The sequence below is a fragment of the Notamacropus eugenii genome, chromosome 4 (assembly GCF_028372415.1).
Source record: "Notamacropus eugenii isolate mMacEug1 chromosome 4, mMacEug1.pri_v2, whole genome shotgun sequence".
Lineage (NCBI taxonomy): Eukaryota > Metazoa > Chordata > Mammalia > Diprotodontia > Macropodidae > Notamacropus > Notamacropus eugenii.
In genome coordinates this window covers 62,007,296-62,027,024 of record NC_092875.1, presented here as the reverse complement: position 1 = coordinate 62,027,024, position 19,729 = coordinate 62,007,296, and the positions used below count along the sequence as shown (strand labels likewise).

The following is a 19,729-nucleotide window of genomic DNA, read 5'->3' as shown; positions in this document are numbered from 1 at the left end:
GAATGACCCCTTGGGAAAGTTTAAACTTACTTCTCAATGCTGAGTCTCTACCAATTTTAATGAGCTACTTTAAAATAGGAATCAGTTTGTATTCATCTTAGCCAAACTTCAAATGGTTATGCTCCCTTAAAAACTTTTATCTATCACGAAGGATTTCTTTATCTTTCCTCTATTAAAAAAAATTAATTCTATGCACATATTCCCAGCTATCAGCTTAAAACTTGATGCACTGCCTTCATTAATAGCAGAGCACTCTTTGGAAACCATGAAAACCACTGCACTTCTGAGAAAGGCAGAATTCTAGCCTTCAAGTTAAAAGGATGTCAGCGTCCCCATCAACGATCCACACAGGTCCCAGGTTCTTACCCAAGCATGCCAGATTTTACTCTGCTAGCTATCCAGAGAGCAAATGGAGAGAAAAGAACTGAGTTGCTGCAGTGCAAGACTGTAGTTGAACTGAAGTCTTCTGAGAATACTTCAAAAGACCCATAATGTATTTCATCAGGTTTGGGACTCTTTCTGCTGAGGCAGAGCCTGACACTTCTATGACTCAAGTAAGTCGATTCCATGAATCCCCATGACTAGCCACTGCCTGGGGCCAACCTTCCTGTGATCAGCCTCCCAAATGTGTCCAGGTTACTCCACAAATGACCAACACAAATCTGTCGCCAGGTTCAAAATGGGTAGGACCTGACAAAGCGTATGCGCTCTTCTAGAATCCAGGTTCACTTCCATACTGCCATGAAACATCAGAGGAGGACTTTAGTTAAGCTCTAGGAAATTCAGAGCACAGTTATTATGACTGTTATTAATCTGATAGATGTCTTCCAAAGAACAGCCTAAAGACAGTAAAACCTGCATATAGAAGGTTGGCTGCACGGTGATTTTTGACTACAGCTCTCCAAAACCCATCTCTAAATTGTAGAGAGTTATAATCCATGTTGGCAATATATGGATTATCTGTGATAAACAGAGATCCTTGAAATATTATTGATAATTACTAATGTCTATGAAGTGGCTCTAGGTACTTCTAGGCCAAGTAAGTGAAGCACAAGCTTTGGTAAGAGAGAGGCAAGGTTCTGAGTCTAGTTGAGGGATGGGCAGTGTGATTGCCAAGAAAAGTCAGAGAGGTTCATGACCATACATTGGTCAAAAGATGTCTAATTCTTTGACCTCAGCAACCTCTTGAAGGTCATTAGCTTCAGGAGTGGTATGGTTTGCAGGGACAGAAGAAGGACCTTGCAGATAATAATTACAGATTCCTGAAGTGATAGCAAACATACCCACAGTTTTTAAAAGTTTATTATGCACTTTGTGCATAACCACTCTGTGAAAAGGGAAGTGGAAGGAGTCAGAGGACCTGACTTCAAATCCCACCCATGAGGCACACTAGCTGAGTGACCTCAGATAAGTAACTTAACCTCCTGGCGCCTCAGTTTTCTCACTGACAAAATAAAAGGGTTGGGTGTTCTCTCTAAGGAACTGTCTAACTCTAAATCTAAGATCCTACGACTCTTCACATCTGACTCAACTGCTGCTCAGAGAGGTGAGGGGACTTGCCCAGGGTCACACAGAAATGAAGCAACGATTCTAGGTCTTCTGACTCAAATCCCAGGACTCTTTCCAGAATACAATGTCACTCCCCACACTAACCAGGAAAACATCAGAAGGGCTCTGAGACCAGTCATTTGTCTATCACCCTTCCAAGTACTGAAAGTGGCTCCCAACTGAATATATCCCCATTAACCAGGAAATGTGACAATGTAAATGACACCTCCCTCTCCTTTCCCTTGGGTAACAGGGGCTTCCTGGGTGGGAAGCGGCCTGAAATTCACACTATGGCCTCTATTTGTCTAGAAACAATATGACTGGTAATTCCAAAAAGAAACTCTCAGAACAGTCTCTCTGCAGCTGCAAATTCTTTTTTACTGTTCATCACTGAGGAGAGGCAGGTAACTAGTTGGGAGGGAAGCAGTTCTGGAATAAGTTTGGTGATCCATGAATGATCAATTCTGGGGTAAGATAGCTGATAAGTTAGCAGTCTTCTGAATTAATTTATTCCCATTTCCCCCATGATCTTATGATTCTTCCTTGCCTATCAGAGAGAATTCAAATGGGGAAGGGGGAATAATTGCTTACGTGCATGCATATGTGTGTGTGTTTTTATGAAAAGTAGTGAGAAAATATCTTGAGAGAGGAAATAGTACAGAAATTAAAGCAGGGCTAGACTAAAAAGCTGAACAGAAAACTACCAAGATGACTCAAAAGATAACTACCAATTTCTCATTAATTGGGGGGAGGATGGGGCAAGCTCTCTGAATAGTGAAGACAAACTTGGCTTCATGCCCCAGAGTCAGGGGATTGAAGTGTACTAAACAACTAGGTCCCTTAGGAGTCAGCAATGCCTGGCAAACTCATCTTTGACAAATGCCTTCTCTGACTTCATGGGCTGTTAGGGAACCAAGAGGGGCCTTAAACAGGAAAGACCACGTGACTGAGGGCCTAAAGACTATAAAATCTGTCAGCTACTAAGCAGAAGAGTTGTTCACTAAAGCTGCCTTATCTTGGGTAACTTCAAAAGCATGGGGATGGCTACCCACTATACCAAATAAGAGGAATAACTCTTAAGTATTATGCATTCTTACTTAATAAAGACTAGCTGGGGATACTTACATTGTGCTTACTGCTTACAAAGTACTTTATATCCATTGTCTCACTTGTGCCTCCCAAGGCACAGTGCAGAAGGTAGTGCAGATACGATTAGCCCAATTTTGTAGAATAGGGAATTGAAGCACAGAGAGAAGGTAAGCATGTCCCCCAAGGTCACGTAGCTGGGAAGCAGCAGTGAGGACTGGAATCCAGTCAGCTGTCTGACTCCAAATCCAGCGCTCTTTCTGCTCCAGTCGTTTCCAATCTGAAATCCTTCCCAAGGCTTTTCCTGGAATGATTTTTGAGCCTTCTTCCCAATCCCCAGCTTACCTGGTACTGTGAAATCCTGAGTGTAGATGATGTCATCCTCAATGTCAAAGAGGTCATCGTCCTCTTCCTCATTGTAGCCATGCAGATCCTCCAGATAAGGCACCACTGTCATACTTCGCCACCTGTCCTTGGTTTCCGGGCTGGGAGGAATGGGGACCAAGGCCTCTGCCTGGGGGTGTTTCTTACGAAACCAGCTGCAAGAGCCCAAGAAATGATCAATTCTGGTAAACTCAGTGGGGTGGCCATTATCCCCATCTAATACTTGATGCCATTTCTCGAGCTGCTGGTGGAGACAGTCTCAGTACGCTATGAAAAAGGAGCTGGTTTTAAACTGTCCTGTCTCCTCCTACCATGCTTGCTTTTAGAACCAAAGGCTTTCAAGCAGGGGAAAGAAGGAATTCCTGCTCTCCTATCTCTCTCAGCAGTTGGATGTATGAACACTGAAAAGCCAAAGTTCTCTAAGCCCTGCCTGAAAATCAGAACAAATAAATTCAGCACATATAGACCTGACTCCCTGGAGTCTCCCCACAGTACTGGAGTGGTGAGGGGGTCAGGTAGAGGGGAGAGGCCACTGTAGCACACTTAGGACAATACTGAGCAAACAGGGAAAGAAACTAGACTAGATCTCTAAGAGTCCTTCCAGCTACAAATATAGAATGGAATGAGGTTCCAGTGTTGGTTAACATTAGGCACTCTTAAGGCACCCTAATTTGTAATAAGCCCCACTGAAGCAAAATGGAACTTAGTGAGTTAAACTCAATGATTCGTTAGGAACAGATCCACAGAAGGAAAGGTGTCAGTGAATAAGGAACCTTACTTCAAGCCCCACCCCTCCTCCCGTTCTGGAGCAGCTGGGTCTTCATAAGACCGAAAGCTCTCACTAATAAGCAGCTGAGAAGAGGCATCCAGTCACCCTGAAATGAGGCACAAGGGAGATGAGTCAATAAAACCTGGGACAGAGCCGCAGCACCAATACTTCCCAGCTGTGTGATCATAGGTAAGGCTCTTGAAAACTGAATAGTTTTATCAGTAAAGCAGATAGAATACTGGCACTATCTATTTCATCGGGTTCTTGTGTGGAAAGTCCCTTGCAAACCTCAAAGAAATGGGAGCTATTATTATGGTGAATGTCCAAAGCAACTCTTCAAAAATGTAAGATGCACAGCCAGTGCCAATTTGCATTGATGAGGAAGTTTCCTATACTAATGAAATCACAGGGCCCTCTCAACTCTCAAAATTATGAGGAATATTTTCTATATTTCAGTATATACTTGTGTTATTTTGTAAGCACCTCCTTTGACCACTTTAGTAGACACTTATAACATTGAGATGTGAGAGGGAGGACCAGGCCAGCTTTCAAAAGGATGATTTAATTACCATCTCTATGCTCATCATTTTCAAATCTACCAAGCCTGCCTCAAACTCTGCTGACCTCCAAACTTGAAGCTCCAATTGCCTTTCAGATATCTCAAACTAGACGTCCAGTGAACATCTTAAACTCAACATGTCCAAGATTGAACTTATTACTTTTCCCCTAAACCTGTTTTCTCTCAAACTCCTGTTTCTTAATTACTGTAGAAGGCAATACCATTCTGCCTCAGGCTTGAGGACTTCTGTACTCCTATCGCTCACACCTCATATCCAAGCTGTTACCAATGCCTGCAAATTTCACCCTTTGAAACCTTTCTCCAATATGCTCCCTTCTCTCCTCTGATTTCTACAATCATTCTGGTGCAGGCCCCTCATCACTTGAAGTCTGAGATATTGTAATAGCCTGCTGATGAGTTGGCCTGCCTTAAGTCTCTCTCCACTCTAGTTCATTCACTCAACAAAGTGGTTTTCCCTAAAGTGCAGGTCTGACCTTGTCAGTCACCTACTCAATAAATTCCAGTGGCTCTTATCATCTCCAAGATCAAATACAAAATTCTCTGTTCAGCATTGAAAGACCTTCATAACCTCATCCCCTTCTACCTTTCCAGACTTCTTAAACCTTTCTCTTTGCTATATATTCTTTGATCCAGTGACACAAGGGCTCCTGCCTCTTCAAGGTATAAGACACTCCATCTCTTGGCCCCAGGGATGTTCTCTGGCTGTCTCCACACCTGGAATACTCTCTCTTTTTCTATCTGCTTCTTGGCTTTCCTGGCTTGCTTTGAGTGCCAACAAAAATCCCACCTTTTACATGAAGTGTTTTCCAATTCCTTTTAATTCTAGTCTTTTCCCTTTGTTAATTATTTCTCATTTATCCTGTATATACCTCATTCATACATATTTGTTTGCTTGTGGTCTTCCCCATTAGATTGTGAGCTCCTTGAGGGTAGGGACCATCTTTTGTCTCTTTTTGTATCCCCAGCTCTTAATATAGTAGGTGTTTAATAAATGTTTACTGACTGACAAATGAGGACAGAATGGGGCCTCACTGAGTCAAAACATCTGTTTGTATCACTTTAAGATGGATGCTGTAGAACAGTGAAAAGAGACTCAGAAAACCTAAGATTTCAATCCTAGCTCTAGTATTTAAGTCACTAACCCTCTATAAGGTTGAGGTATTTAATATGTAAAATACGCCTAATAATAATACAACTGCTGCTACCTACCTTACAAGATCATTGTGAGAGAAGGATAACACAAATGAGAGCTGTAATTTTCTGAATTTTAATGGAGCCTCTGAGTGGAGTGATGCTTGACTGTCTATTAAGTGGAATGGTTTTTTCTCCTTATACAGCCACACTTGGCTAGATAGTGGCAGCCATTTTATTCCCTGTTCTTCCTCCTCCTGATCTCCCTGGAGTTCCACTACTATTTAACATATCCTATGATATGTGATTCTAACTTCCCGTCTTCCAGTCAAGGATATGAACAATATGGGTTTTCATCTGATCAAGAGTCTGGTGGTCTTCGATCATGTCAGGTACTCCCAGACGCCAAAGGGTAGTATCTCTTTACAATATTCAATGCTTGCTCCACCTGTTCCTCTATGTTTAGCTACTGGTGAACAAAGGGCTCAAACCACACTCTTCGGCATGTAGGATCTAACCTTACAAGTCCTAGAATTGTCTAAAATGCTCAAAAAAACACTGAATTGTGAGTTGGGGAGGGAAGGTTTCCACTACTAGGCTCTGCCATTGCTGTGTGAATTAGAGCAAACCGTTCTGTTCCCTTAATCTATAAAATGAGAATAATATGGCAACATCTGTTCTACCTGCTTGTCCAGAACTGTTACTTCCCAGGGAATAAAAAGATACTGTACGGAGTGATATGTTAAGAGCTGCAATATAGAACAATGAAAAGAAGTAGAAAGTCAAAAGTGAGAATTTCAGAGCTATAAGGGACCTCAGATTTCATCTAGCCCAACTTCTACCTTAATAAGTACTTGGAATGGGTGGTCAGTTAGTCAATAAACATTAAACTTTATCTACTACATGCCAGGCACAGTGGTACGCACTGGGGATACAAAAGACAGTCTCTGTTCTTAAGGAGGTCACAATCTAATGGAGGAGACAATATGCTAACAATTATGTCCAAACACAATATATACATTATAAATTGGAGACAATCAACAGAGGGAAGAGAACAGAATCAAGAGGGATCAGGAGAGTGTGAGGTGTGAGAACTCTAGGGGAGGGGAAAGGAATGTGGGGGGACTCCATGCCGAGGATTTCATATTTCATCCTGTAGGTGATTAGGGAGCCTCTGGAGAGTACTGAGAGAAAGAGAGAGATCAAGCTCTAGCAGATCTTGATTTAAGATCACCTTGCCAGCTGAGTGGAGGATGGATTGGAAGAGGGAGAGTCTTCTGGTAGGTAGATCAACCTGTAGGATATTGCAATATTTCAGGCACAAGCTGATAAAGGATTGGATCAGGATGGTGTCATTGTTAAATGAAAGAAATGTTACAAAGATAAAATTGACAGGTCTTAGCCACAGATTGGATATTAGGGGAGGGGAGGGGTGAGAGTATGTAGTTGAGGATGACAACTAGAATGTGAACTTGGGGGGCTGGGAAGATGGATGATGCCTTGAACAGTAACTAGAAGACTGGACAGAGGGAGCACTTTGAGAAAAAGATAATGAGTTCTGTTTCGGACATGTTGAGTTTAAGATGTCTACAATATATCTGTATGTCTAAAGGTGTCTCAAAGGTAGTTGGAGATGTGAGACTGGAGGTGAGCAGAGAGGTTAGGGCTGGATAAATAGATTTAAGAATGTCTACATGGAGATGATAACTGAATCCATGAGGGCTGATGAGATTACCAAAGAAAACAGTTGCTCAGTCATTTTCAGTTGCTGACTCTTTGGGACACCATTTGGGATCTTGGCACAGATGCTAGAGTGCTTTGCCATTTCCTTTTCCAGTTCATTTTATAGATGCAGAAACTGAGGCAAACAGGGTTAAGTGACTTGTCCACGATCAAACAGCCAATAAGTGTCTGAGGCCAAATTTGAACTCAGGAAAACGAATCTTTTTGGTTCCAAAACATGTACGCCATTCACTGTACCACCTATCTGTTCCTAAAGCCTTGGACAAAGCCCTGTGAAAGACTCCTTTGATTAGTGGATATGAATTTTGCTGGATGAAGATTCAGCAAAGGAGGCTGAGCAGGAGAGGTCAGATAGGTAAGAGGAGATTGGGAAAGAGTAGTATCACAGGAAAATCTAGAGGAATGACAGTATCAAGGAGAAGAGGATAAGTGACAGTATCAAAGACTGATAGAGTGAGCGGTGAAGAAGGATAAGGACTGAGAAGAGGCCATTGAATTCTGGCAATTAAAAGATTATTACTAACTTTGGAGAGACCAGTTTCAGTTGGATGACATCAGAAGGCAGACTGTAGAATGTTAAGAAGCGAATGAAAGGACGTAGAGGCACCTCTTTTAGATGACCTTGGGAAAGAGTTTAGCCACAAAAGGGAAGAGAGAAATGAGACAACAGATAGAGGCAGCAGATCAAGTAAGCGGTTTTTTGAGGCTAAGGTAGACGCAAGCAGGTTTGTAGGTAATAGAGAAGCAGCCAATAAACAGGGAGAGATTAAAGATTAGCTATTCGGGGATGGAAGGATTTCTCTTGATTGGGAGAAGAAATGGTAGCAGAAGGTATCTAGGTAATACGAGATGAGGACCAGTGGACAAAAGGGAGCTTTTCGCAAACGGCCTCAACTTTTTCAGGAAAAACATGAGGCAAGATTCTCAGCTAAGTGGGTGAGGGAGAGGAAGCAAGGGAGGTTTTAAGGGAGATGATAAAGTTTGGTATAATTGTGGTGAGGGAGTGAGTTAACTGGGGAGGTATAAAAGGACTGCCTTATAGAGGTTAAGAGGCCCGTTGAAGTTATCCAACATTACAGTGGACCCAGTCAAGTAGATTGAGTGCTGGGCCTGGAATCAGGAAGACGCATCTTCCTGAGTTCAAATCCAGTCTCAGAGATGTGCTACCTATGTGTGACCCTGGGCAAGTCACTCAACCCTGTTTGCTTCAGTTTTGTCTTCTGTAAAATCAGCTGGAGAAGAAATGGCAAACCACTCCAAGAAAACCCCAAATGGGGCCATGAAGAATCAGACCTGACTGGAAACAAACCCCCCCAAGACCCTGACAAAATGGGGATAATCTCCACAATACTGACTTCATAAACTTGTTGAGAGTTCTCTGAAAACAGGAATTTCAATTATTATCTGTACAATTAATTTCCTGGTCCTGAAGCCCTGAAAAGAGGAAGCCAGATTTTTTTTCCTTTTAAAAACTGCATGTCATTTCTTCCTTTAGAGACAGTGAGTGAAACTGACTACAGTAATGGAGGGAGTTGGCTGGACAGAGACTCCCAGGGGTTAGCCAGGGAACTAACAGAGGGCAGGGATCCTATGATATGGGAGCTGACCCATTTCTCTGGCTTACCTTCCTGTCTGGTTTAAGCAGGCCAGTTAATCATCGGCCTGTACAGAGCCATCTGGGCTGCTGAAATCATTCATTCATGTCCTCTTCAGGGAGAGCTCAAATATTCCATATGTATTTATGTTAATGAAGACACCACTGACCAAGAGGGGGATTTAATTAACTACAAAGAGGCCAGTAGGAGGGATGTTCTCAAGACTAAAAGAGGAGATTTAAACACCTGGCATCTATAGTGGTATTTATCGGGAAGCTGTGCGTTGACCTAAAGTGCCAATGACCTAAAGCAAGCTGTAGACTCAGTGTCAGGAAAAAGCTTCCTGAGGCCTTAGGATTTTGGGAGAAATATAGCTTGCATGCCCTAAAAGCTATCCTCAGGGAGTCCTCTCTGAGTAAGCCAACCCTTCTTTCCTCTGTACCAACCTCCAAGGTCCCAGTCAGGCCTCTGGAGAGAAGAAAGGGCGCACAGCCTGTTTCCTTCCATATCTGCCTTTCTGCTTAACAAGCTTAACTTATCAGCTCACCTAGATACCATGGCACCTTGCTGGATACCATGGTGACAGGTACCATAGAAACAAGGCCCTTGGTTCATTCAAAATGGTCCATTAGCATTCACTCAAGTAAATCAAGAGAAAGTGACCAACTGGAAAAATCTGCCTGTTTCCCACTACCAGTCCTCAATGGAGAGCAGCCTCGGAGCTGTACAGGGTGATTTCAAGTAGTTTCTTTTTTGCCTCCAAGGGCCATTAGCTTCTTGGAGATTGGACACAAGCCCTTAGTGGTGCCATAGAAAAGCTGAGCTCTGGAGTAGGCAGAGTTCCCTTATGTGATTTCCATCAGGTAAGCCAGATTCCCAAGTTTATAGTCAAACCATAGCCCTCCTCTACCAGGGTAACTGGAGGGGGCTGTACAAAGGAAGAAGATTCTTACATCAGTCTCCAGAAGGCAATTTTCTGACCCAAAACTTCAATTTGTTATCTTGTTAGAAGAGGCTTAAAGAGCTTACACACTGACAAAATTATAATCTCATATCTTCAAGTTTTCAAGTGTTGAAAAAAGCGTTCCCTGCTGAAGTCAAAGCTTACACAGAACTCACTGCAGGCAAAGCTGTGGGAATTGATGAGTGGCTGGCAAAGGACTTGAGCAGGTCAGGGAGAATGAAAAGGGGAGGGTACAGTGCACACAACACTCATGTGAGGGTCACTCTTGAAAAAGAGGAAAGAGATCAATCTCTCTTAACTCCCAAAACCTCACCTGTCACAAAGCCTTGCAGCAAGATGAAGAGACAACTAAGAGTTAAGGAGAAATCACAGAATGCCCTTGGGAGAAAGCTCCTTAAAACAGTCAGAGCTCAGAGGGCCACTGGAACCCAGAATGTTAGAGCTGGAAGGGCTCGTACATTCTTATTTTACCTTAGGAGAAACTGAAGCTCAAATTGGAAAATGACTTCCGCATATTTAGTTGATAGACTGGAATCACATGTCTCTTGACTACACTTATTTCCCACTGTACTATTCATGAAGTATTAAATAAAGTGATTTTTACTAAAATTAACCCTTTAGCCACATGGTTGGGTAGGCTGAAAGAAATGGAAAAAGGGACCACAAGGGTGGGAAGAAAGGTGTTACACACAGGCCCAGGAACTCCTACCACTCTACAAAGTCAATTAAATGAAATGGCACCCAGACAGACTGGTGGCTCAACCATCCACGGGGCACCTTTGTTCAAAGAGTCATAGGAACTGAAAAACCTTCCAGATAACAAGAAATGAAATCCTGCCAGGGAGGCAGGAATGGCAAGAGAAATCAGCATTTAATGAGCACTTTTCATCTGGCAGCTCATAAAATTATTATAAATCAAACCCTTATTCTTTTTAACATCAGAACTTCCTTATTTCTTTTAAGTCACACTTGCTCCTCCATTGAGGAGAAAAAAAGTCACCAGAGTAGTGGCTACAGTGTTTGGGGCTGTTGTTACTTCCAAGTGGGGGAAGGACTATTAATCTAGCAATCCTACAGAAAGCAGACCTTTAGCTGCATGCCAGACTGTACCCCTAATAAACAGGGAGGTTCCTGGCCCTCTGTGAGCCACCTAAGGCCTTGTCTTCAGCATCAGGCTGACCAAACTAAGTGGACTACCCTTACAGTCCTGGGCCCCCCCCCAATCCCCTTCATGGTTTTCCTAAGTAAAGCCTCTGAGTCACTGGGTTATATTAACATCAAACAAAGGCTACAGTTCACCCCTCCTCCCACCCTTTGCCACCCCTACTCCTAGCCTCAGCTGTTAGGAAATCTATCATTGAAACTTCAGCAACTGCTTTCCGGCTGCTCCCTTAGCAGGATCTACCCCAAGGTCATAGACAGAATTCATTTACCAAAGGGCATAGGATGTGAGAAGGTAAAAGGCATTCAAAGATCTCACACACACATACACACACACACACACACACACACACACAGACACACACACAGACACAGACAGACAGACACACACACACACCCTCCCCTCCTCCCAATACATGAAGAAATGATAGATTTGGAACTGAAAATGACCTTAGAAATCATTACACTTCCTTTCTTATTTAACGAATGAAGAGCTGAAGGTTGGGTTCCTCAACAGATATACAGTTTGCTCCAAGAACACCAGGCATTTGATCACAGACAAGCAGAAGCAACTGCTAAGGCGAGGGGAGGGGTGCACCTTTGATTTCAGGTGAGCCCCAATCTTTCCTAGTGTGTGTGGGGGGCACAGGTGGACAAAGTCTTTTTAAGACTTAGAGCCCAACAAGTATAATTAGGAGTGTGAGGACCACTGGGTCATCCCTTCCCCCAGCTTCACAGACAGCAAACAGCACAATCGTGCCTGTCTGTGACTGAGAAAATAAAGGAGACAAAGGCAAAACCGTCGTCTTGGAAACAGGGACTGATGGTGGATTCAGCCTCACCCTCATCACTTTCAATTTTCTTTCAAGTGTTCCAGGAGAGTCATGGAAGCAAAGTTCCCCACGGCAGCAGCTGCCCCTTGGCTGACAAGGCCCAGCAGAGGAAAGAGGGGCTGTCATTGCTGTGGTGGAGCCATATACTATCTCTTTACAACTTTTTTTCCACTGGGAGACCCCAGAAAGGTGTCTGACCTCAGGGAAGTCAAAATACTCAGCATGTGGGGCCCACTTCAGGCTGTAGGCTGCTGTATCATTAGACAACTCTCTAGCCCTTCAGGGGGCAGAAGGCTGAACCGCTCATGGCTGGAAGGCAGGTCAGATAAGGGATTTACATCTCTGCACATGGGCCTTCTGGTGCTGGTGAATTCTTAAAGTAAAATAAAGGATTTTAGGAATCTGAGCCTTTTTCTCATGCAACCCGTTTCAAACAAAACCATTAACTTTGGTGCTTTGAGGGCTAAAGCAACGTTGTCTAGACCTGCTAGGCTTTCCTATTCAAAATCCAGCCAAAGCTAAAAAAGGAGGACTCGAGTGATCGCTCACTGGAGGATCACGGGTAGATTTACCTTTTCCTTAAAAGGAGCAAGCTGGCCAATGTTTGCTCTCTTATCTGCAAGCAAGCTTACCCCAACTGCATCCCAGGGGGAATTCACTCTCCAAAGCTGCCAATCTAAAGCACAAAGAGGCAGCAGAGGATCTGGGAACTGTGATCAAGGAGAGGGTCACAGATTTGCATCTATATAAGGTGAAGCCCACCCTATTTCCAAGACAAATGTCAGGGCCTCACATCTGTTCTTGTGAGCTAACATGAAAGAGAACAGAGGAGCTTAGTGAAGGGGGCAAGGCCAAAGCAAGAGACCTTTGCCATTTACCGTGGCCAAATCGGACATGATACTGAGGGAGGAGAGAGGTGCCCTAAAGCCCACTTCTGCCAATCCAGGAGGCACAGGCCACTTTCCTGGCTACCTCAGTCTCATAAAGGAGATGTACTGGTAGGAAAAGCAGTTTCTGCTGCAGCAGCAGCTGTGCCCAATGAAGAGGCAAGAGATCCTGTCCTTCTAAACACGTGAACTTTCCAGTCCCCAGGGCCAGCATCTCTGTTTGCACTCTCCTGCAACCTCTGTCTATCTGTACAGACTCTGAGGCCCTGGCTGGGAAATGTTGATGCAAAAATTTTTTTGCTATCAGGCAGGAGGAGAAAAGAGATGTTGGAATCAAAGTCATAGACTTTTTTTCTCCCAGGTAAATAAGCCGGATGACTAATAAACGAAAATATGAACTGCATAACTTCTATCCCAGCTGCCAGAACTGTGCCCTATCTCCCCAACCACCTGCTCCAAACTCAGTGAGCCCCAGAGTGATGTTCTAGGAGCCTGGAGTCTGTATTCTACATGTGGATCGGGTGAAAGAACTAAGGATGTTTAGCCTGAAGAGAAGCCTGGTGGGGAGGGAGTGTCCCAATTGCTGTCTTCAAGGATGTAAAGAGCTGCCATATGGAAAGGATTAAACTCATTCTGCTCAGGTCCAGTGGAGCAATTGTTACAAGGAGTCAGATTTCAGCTTAATACACAGAAAAACGATCAGAAATTCACAACAGTGAAATGGGCTGCCTAGAAGTGGAGTGAGCTCCCCATCCCTGGAAGTCTTCAAGTAAAAGCTGGATGATTCCTTTATGAAGGGTTGGCAGAATTGTGTAATGGAAAGAATACTACAATTGTAACAAGAAGACTCAAGCTTCAATTCTGATCTCTGCTCAAGTATCCAGCTCCTTATCACATGATTCAGGGCAAGTCACCCCCCCTCCCCAGTCTTAGTTTCCTCACGTGTTAGACTAGATGGCCTCCAAGATCCTTTTTAGCTCGGTATCATGATTTTAAAATGATCTACTTATCTTGATGGAGAAAATGAAAGGAAAGGGAGGAGACAGCAAATACTTATTTTCTTTGTTCATAGGCTCTTGGGTTCATAGAAGAGCTAAAAAAGACCTCTGGGTAATTCAGTCCAAACCCAGAAATAAGCTGCAGAGAGATGCTTTTCGAGTTAGTAAAATGGAAGAGTTAGGATTTGAATCCAGACCTCGAGACTCCAAAATCTAGTCCATTTCTTCTAGAGTACTGCACTGCCTTCCCATCACTCTGTCACCCCTCAGCAGGCCAGGCCTGCTCCCCTGGAGACAGTCACTGGGCCTACAGGGTACAAAGGGCAAAAGAGAATACTGGGGAAGGGGATCTTCAAACAAGACAATACTCTGGGGTTGGACCAAAGCCAATGGCTTTACAGTGACACACTCGGAAATTATGTAACCTATTTTGAACTGAAGCCAGACCAAAAACAGGGAAGGAAAGAAGAGGCTGGGACAACAGAAGATGAGTGCCAGGAGGGATGATTTCCAAGAGATTATGAGGCTGAACTCCTCAAAGGAGCACTCAAACTTCTAGAGGCAAATACATGCGTGACAAGGGATGCAGCTGTGCTTCTGGGAAGCCTTGTCCCCCAACAGGCAGTCTGGCTGAGCCACACACCAGGGGCTTACCTAGCTCCCAAAGTGGGGCTTCCCACCCTGTGCTGTCCATTACTTTTGCCCGCTTCATGCTGCTCCAGTCAACCAAAATGTTGAGTCAGAAATTAAGTTCTCCATGATTCTGGTTCAATCAATGACTCTTTGCAAAATCATTCCCTGTTTTGTGCCTCAGTTTTCTCTCCTCTCCTACGCCTCACATGTGCTAGAAGAACACAAACTCAGGCAGTTGCACCAGGCTAAAGATGCTCTGGGGTGCAGATCTGATAAGTTCTTCCCATCTGTCACCCCCAGACCAGACTAGCTAAGTGTGTCTCCATGTTTTATAAGAGGTGGGTCATGAAAAGAAGCCCTGCTGAGGGGCAGAGCAGCTCACTGAACCAACTTCTAAAACCAGGAGTCATTAGGCCTCGTTTCCACCCCAGGCTGCCCTGCCTGAAGCCTAGAAGATCTTGAGCAGGCTCATTTAAGCTCTCCAGACCTCTGTTTTCCTTAAGGGAAGCTCTGACCAGGAATCTCTCCATCTCACTCAATTCCAGGGGTTTCCTCTGGCTTCTAGGATCCAACAGAAACTTGTGTGTTTGGCTTTCGAACTCTCCCCTGTCCCCCTTCCTCACTGACACAACCTGGCCCTGGCTGGTCTCTGCAGCTTCAATAGATAGTCCTTCCTCTCCAGCAGGCGGGGATCCAGTTAATTCAGTCTCAGCTCTGCTCTTCCCTCACAGTACAGCCATCTTCTCCCTCCTCTGCTTTTGCACTAGCTGAGATGCTGGAAATTCACTCCCTCCACGGGTCTACCTCACAGAGACCCTCTCTTTCAAGCATCATCTTCTGAATGCAGTCTTTCTTATACCCCCACCCCAGCTGCTAGTGCCCGACCTCTAAACTACCAGATATGTGACTGCTTTGTGTAGATGTGTGCTGACTTGTTTTATATTCCCTTTATATACTTGTTATGTATGTGCTCGCTGCCTCCCCTACTAAAACGTAGGTCCATAAGAACTGGGCATCTGTACACTTGTATTCCTAGCACTTAGAGCACTGCCAGGCACACAGTAGGTGCTTAAAACTTCTATCAATTTCCTTATCTGTAAAAGGGTTAAATCAAGCTTCTACACTTTTTTGTGTTATGATCCTTTCAGAGATCTGGTGAAGCCCATGGACCCCTTTCTCAGAATACTGTTCGGAAATGCATAAAATAAAAAAGATTACAAAGGACACCAATTACATTGGAATGTAGTTATCAAAGTGTTAATGCAAGATAATCTTGAGGAAGCAACAGGGAGGATCAGAGAGTTTACTACAGAAGGTGGCAGCATGTGGGCTGGGCCATTCACTGAGTTAATAAGCATTTATGGAGCATACCTACTATGTTCCAAGCACTGGGTAAGTTCTAGGGATACAAGGAAAGGCAAAAGATAGCTACTGTCCTCAAGGAGTTCACAATCTAATGAGGGAGAAGCAAACAACTATATATGAACAAGCTACACAGAGAATAACAAAGAAATAATTAACAGACAAAAGGCACTAGAATTAAGAGAGTTTGGGAAAGGCTTCCTATAAGAAGGTGGGATTTTTCCTGAGACTTGAAGGAAGTTAGGAAAGGTAGCAGGTAGAGATGAAGAGGGAGGTCATTTCAGGCAGGGGGAGCAGCTAATTGAGAATCCCTGGAGCTGCAAAGAAGCCTTGAAGGAAGTTAGAACTCGAAGAGGTGGAGATAAGAAAGGATGGCATTCCAGGGATACAAGCCAAGGCCCAGTCCTGGAAATAACAAATTGGTCCATCTGTTTAGAACATAAAGTTATGAAGATGGGTGAAATGAAATGTCTAGAAAGGTAGACTGGAGCCAGGTGATGAAAGGCTTTACATGCCAAGTTGGGCAGTTTTTAGTTTATGCTAGAGGTAGCAGGTAGCATGTAAAAATTTTCGAAGCGGGGAGTGACATGATGATATTTAGGTTTTAGAAAGACAGCAATCTTAGAAGTTGTGTGGAAGATGGATTGGAGAGAGAAGTTAGAAGTAAAGAAACAAATGAGCAAGCTGTTGCAATAATTCGCAAGAAAGAGAAGTGCTGAAGGTCTGAACTAGTGCACTGGCCATCCGAACGAAGAAGAGAAATAAGGGGTAGTGTGCAAGGGGACTGATGAGACTCGGCAAACTGATTTGATCTGGGGGAGGGAAGAGTCACGAATAATGTGTCCATAAGTTGGGGAGCTTGCTGACCAGAAAGATGGTGGCAGCTGCAACAGACATAGGACACTCTGGAGGAAGGCCAGAGAGTTTGTTGTTATAGTTTGAGGAGAGGGACAGAGTGGGGACATGCTGAATTAGAGATGCTAATGGAAAACCCAAGGAGAAAAAAGGAGTTTATGATATTAGCGTTAGCTATATAGATCCTGAAGTCATCTGCCAAAAGATGAGAACTGAAATCACAGAAGCTGAGGAGATCACGGATAGATAAACCAGAAAGATGTTCTAGGAGAAGAATTTAGGGAACATCAAAGGTCAGGAGGAGAATGTGAATGGGAATTCAACTAAAAAAGCTAAGAAACAGTTGGACAAGTAGTATGGGATTAAGTAAAGACCAATGTCCACTCAGGAGTAGTGTGACCTATGAAATATTCTACTCTAGTCTACTTCTCCCTAACTATTCATTTTGACTGATCATACTAAAAAGCACAAGTGGTAAAATTCAGCCTCCTCTTAACAGAAATTTCCCTTGCTGCTAAAACAATCCTTTTCTGACTTTGTTTTGATATTAAAACTCTCCTTCCCTCATGACCACTAAAGACGGGAATGGGAGATGTCAGATAAATCTAAGTACTTGGTAACATTAAATCTGTAAGCCTTATTTTCTTCTCTCTCATACCCTCCTTCCCCTATCATGATCCTTATTCAAAATCATTTCTATCCCACACAGCAATGGACTTGGAAGTCTCAATGCCCTGACTTGATTCAATTTTTTACCATGCTATGAATTACCTATGTGACCTTGGACCTTGGTCAACTACAGGAGTTGGTAAAATGATCACTAGGCATTCTTCTGACTTGTATGGTCCTTGCCTGGCATCTCTTTCAACTCAAGATATTTCACATTCCCAGAATCTCAAGGTCTGGAAGGCACAGGCCCCTCTGAAGGGATCATCTCTGAAACACCCTGACAAGGAGCAGTGTTATTTTGCTTCCATCTGAAAGTCATCCATGACTCAGAATCCACTACCTCCTTGGCCAGACCTTCCCCTCTGGGCCTGCTCTCCTTGGTAGGAAATTTTCTGTTATGTTGAGCTAAAAACTACCTTTCTGCCAACATCTACCTATTGCTCCATGTTCTGCATTCTCTTCCAGTTATAATACTGTATGCATTATGACCTGGGTTCAAGTCCCAAATCTATCACTCACTAGCTATATGACCTCAGGCAAGTCTCTTTATGTCCCCACCCCAACCCTGAGCCTGTTTCCACATCTGTAAAATTGGGCTACTGCTTATGTTAGATCCCTTATACAAGGCTGATGTAAGGAAAAAGTGAGGTATGGATAATGTATTTTGTAAAGTACTTTTTAAACATCAAGTGCCATATAGATGTCAGCTATCATCACTCCACTTGACATTTTCTAGTTAGAAATTTAAAATAACCAGTAGAAAGCCCCATATAAATAGATAAAATAAAAAATGGGAAAGAGAACGAAGGGTAAGAATGGGAATGACATATACATCTCATCCGAAGGTACTATTAAGAGAAAGAGAAAGCTGACTGAGGAACTTCTCCATGTTCATGGTCAATTACCGAGCAGAGGAGCCTGGGAGAAAGCTCAAATTTGCAGGAACACTCACTTGTGCTGCCGTATCTGCTGTATTGAAAATCTCTTGGATGGTTCATATTCAAGCATGCCTGGAAATGGGGGAAAAAACCATTAAGTTGTAAATCTGAAGTGAAGAAAAAAGAATCCCAAATATGCTTTCCTCATTTCTTCCCTTCTCAACCCCCAAAGTGCTGATGAAGCAGCCCAGTAATTAGCAAAAGCAGCATTCTGTAGTTGAAAAGGCCCTGGGCAAGGAGCCAGGAGAACTGGGCTCTGGCTCAGCCAAGGATGCCCTGTGTGATCCTGGGCAGATTATTTAACCCCTTACAGGCCCAGTGTCATCATCTATCAAGAAGCTTCATTAACAATTTCACAGTGTTCTAATGAGGATCAAATGAGATAATTTACTTAAAATGCTCAAAAACTGTGACATGCTCTATAAATCTAAGCTACTGTCATGGTTCTTCCACTGGTCCCATTCTTATACTTTACTGTGGCCTAGAGAGTTCTTGAAGGCTATGCCAGGGGAGCACAAGTGCTGACAGATCCTACAAATTGGAAAAGTCCAATGTACAAACCCAAAGACAAACTCTGCTTTCTGGAAGAAGACAATGACTAAGGAGTCCCTTGGTTGTGCCTGGCATTCTATATCCCATCCTGAATACTTCTGCCTCTTGCCCCAAGGAGGTTCAGGGCAAATGCTACCATGTATCTCCTTCCAAGAAGCTGTTCTTATTTTCCTAGTTTGTAGTCTTCTCTCTAACCACAGTGTATTTTATTTTTAATGTCTTCTGTAATCCTCTGAGAACACCAAGTCTCCCTCAAATAGATTTAGAAATAGAAAGGACTTAGTCCAGAGGAGAAAAAGGACCTCTCCAAGGTTAAATAGGTTGTATGGCAGAGCCAGAGTTTGAGGACCTATGGCTCCTCCAACTCCAAAACTTAGGCTTTTCCCATTACACTAATGCTTCCTCCCAGAAGGATAGTATTGCTTTCCACCGACAGAATACAAGCTCCTTGAGGGCAAGGACTTTGATATCTATTTTTTAATTTTTTAAATCTATGTGCCAGATTCCATGCTAGGGGCTAGTACAATGTCTGGCCCATAGGTGCTTAATAAATGCTTCATTAATTGAAGGACTGATTTGTTCAAAAAGGCTCATCACCAGAAGGTCGGCCATAGTGACTCAGGAATTGTCTACTAAGATGTGAAAGGGCAGAGGGAGGATGCAAAGTGGATGAGCTCATAGATCTTTTGAAGCTTACATTAGCATGATCATCATAATGCAGTTTTATATCTCAAGAATTCCCATCTTCCTGGCTCTCAAACTCACAGGTAAGAAGCATCACTACTCCATGGGCCCTCTTGCCACCTGCTGGACACCTTATGTAACATGTGAATTAAACTCAATTCAGTTCAACAAACATTTATTGATGTCTACTATGTGCAGGGCTCTACTGTAAAGAACCCAAATAAGACTAAACCTATGTTCTTCTCAACCTTCATGGAGTTTATTTAACTTCATCTAAATTATGGTGGGGGAGGGGGAAATAGGTTTCTTCCACCCCATTTTGTGGTTCTCATGACAATAACAAGCCTAAACTAAGTT

General features: G+C 43.4%; 1 protein-coding gene across 3 annotated transcripts in view; it reads right to left on the bottom strand.

The window, feature by feature from the left end:
• Positions 1-19,729, bottom strand: part of STK11 (serine/threonine kinase 11) — a 171,773-nt gene that overhangs the window by 39,240 nt on the left and 112,804 nt on the right. For all 3 annotated transcript variants that reach the window (XR_011965506.1, XM_072601371.1, XM_072601372.1), the window contains exons 7-8: positions 18,151-18,208; positions 2,980-3,173 (exon numbers count right to left, since the gene is read on the bottom strand). Coding sequence is in view for 2 of the 3 variants with exons in the window: in XM_072601371.1 (XP_072457472.1) it covers positions 2,980-3,173; positions 18,151-18,208 (252 nt within the window). In the remaining variant the exon portion in view is untranslated. The remainder of the gene's footprint in view (positions 1-2,979; positions 3,174-18,150; positions 18,209-19,729) is intronic.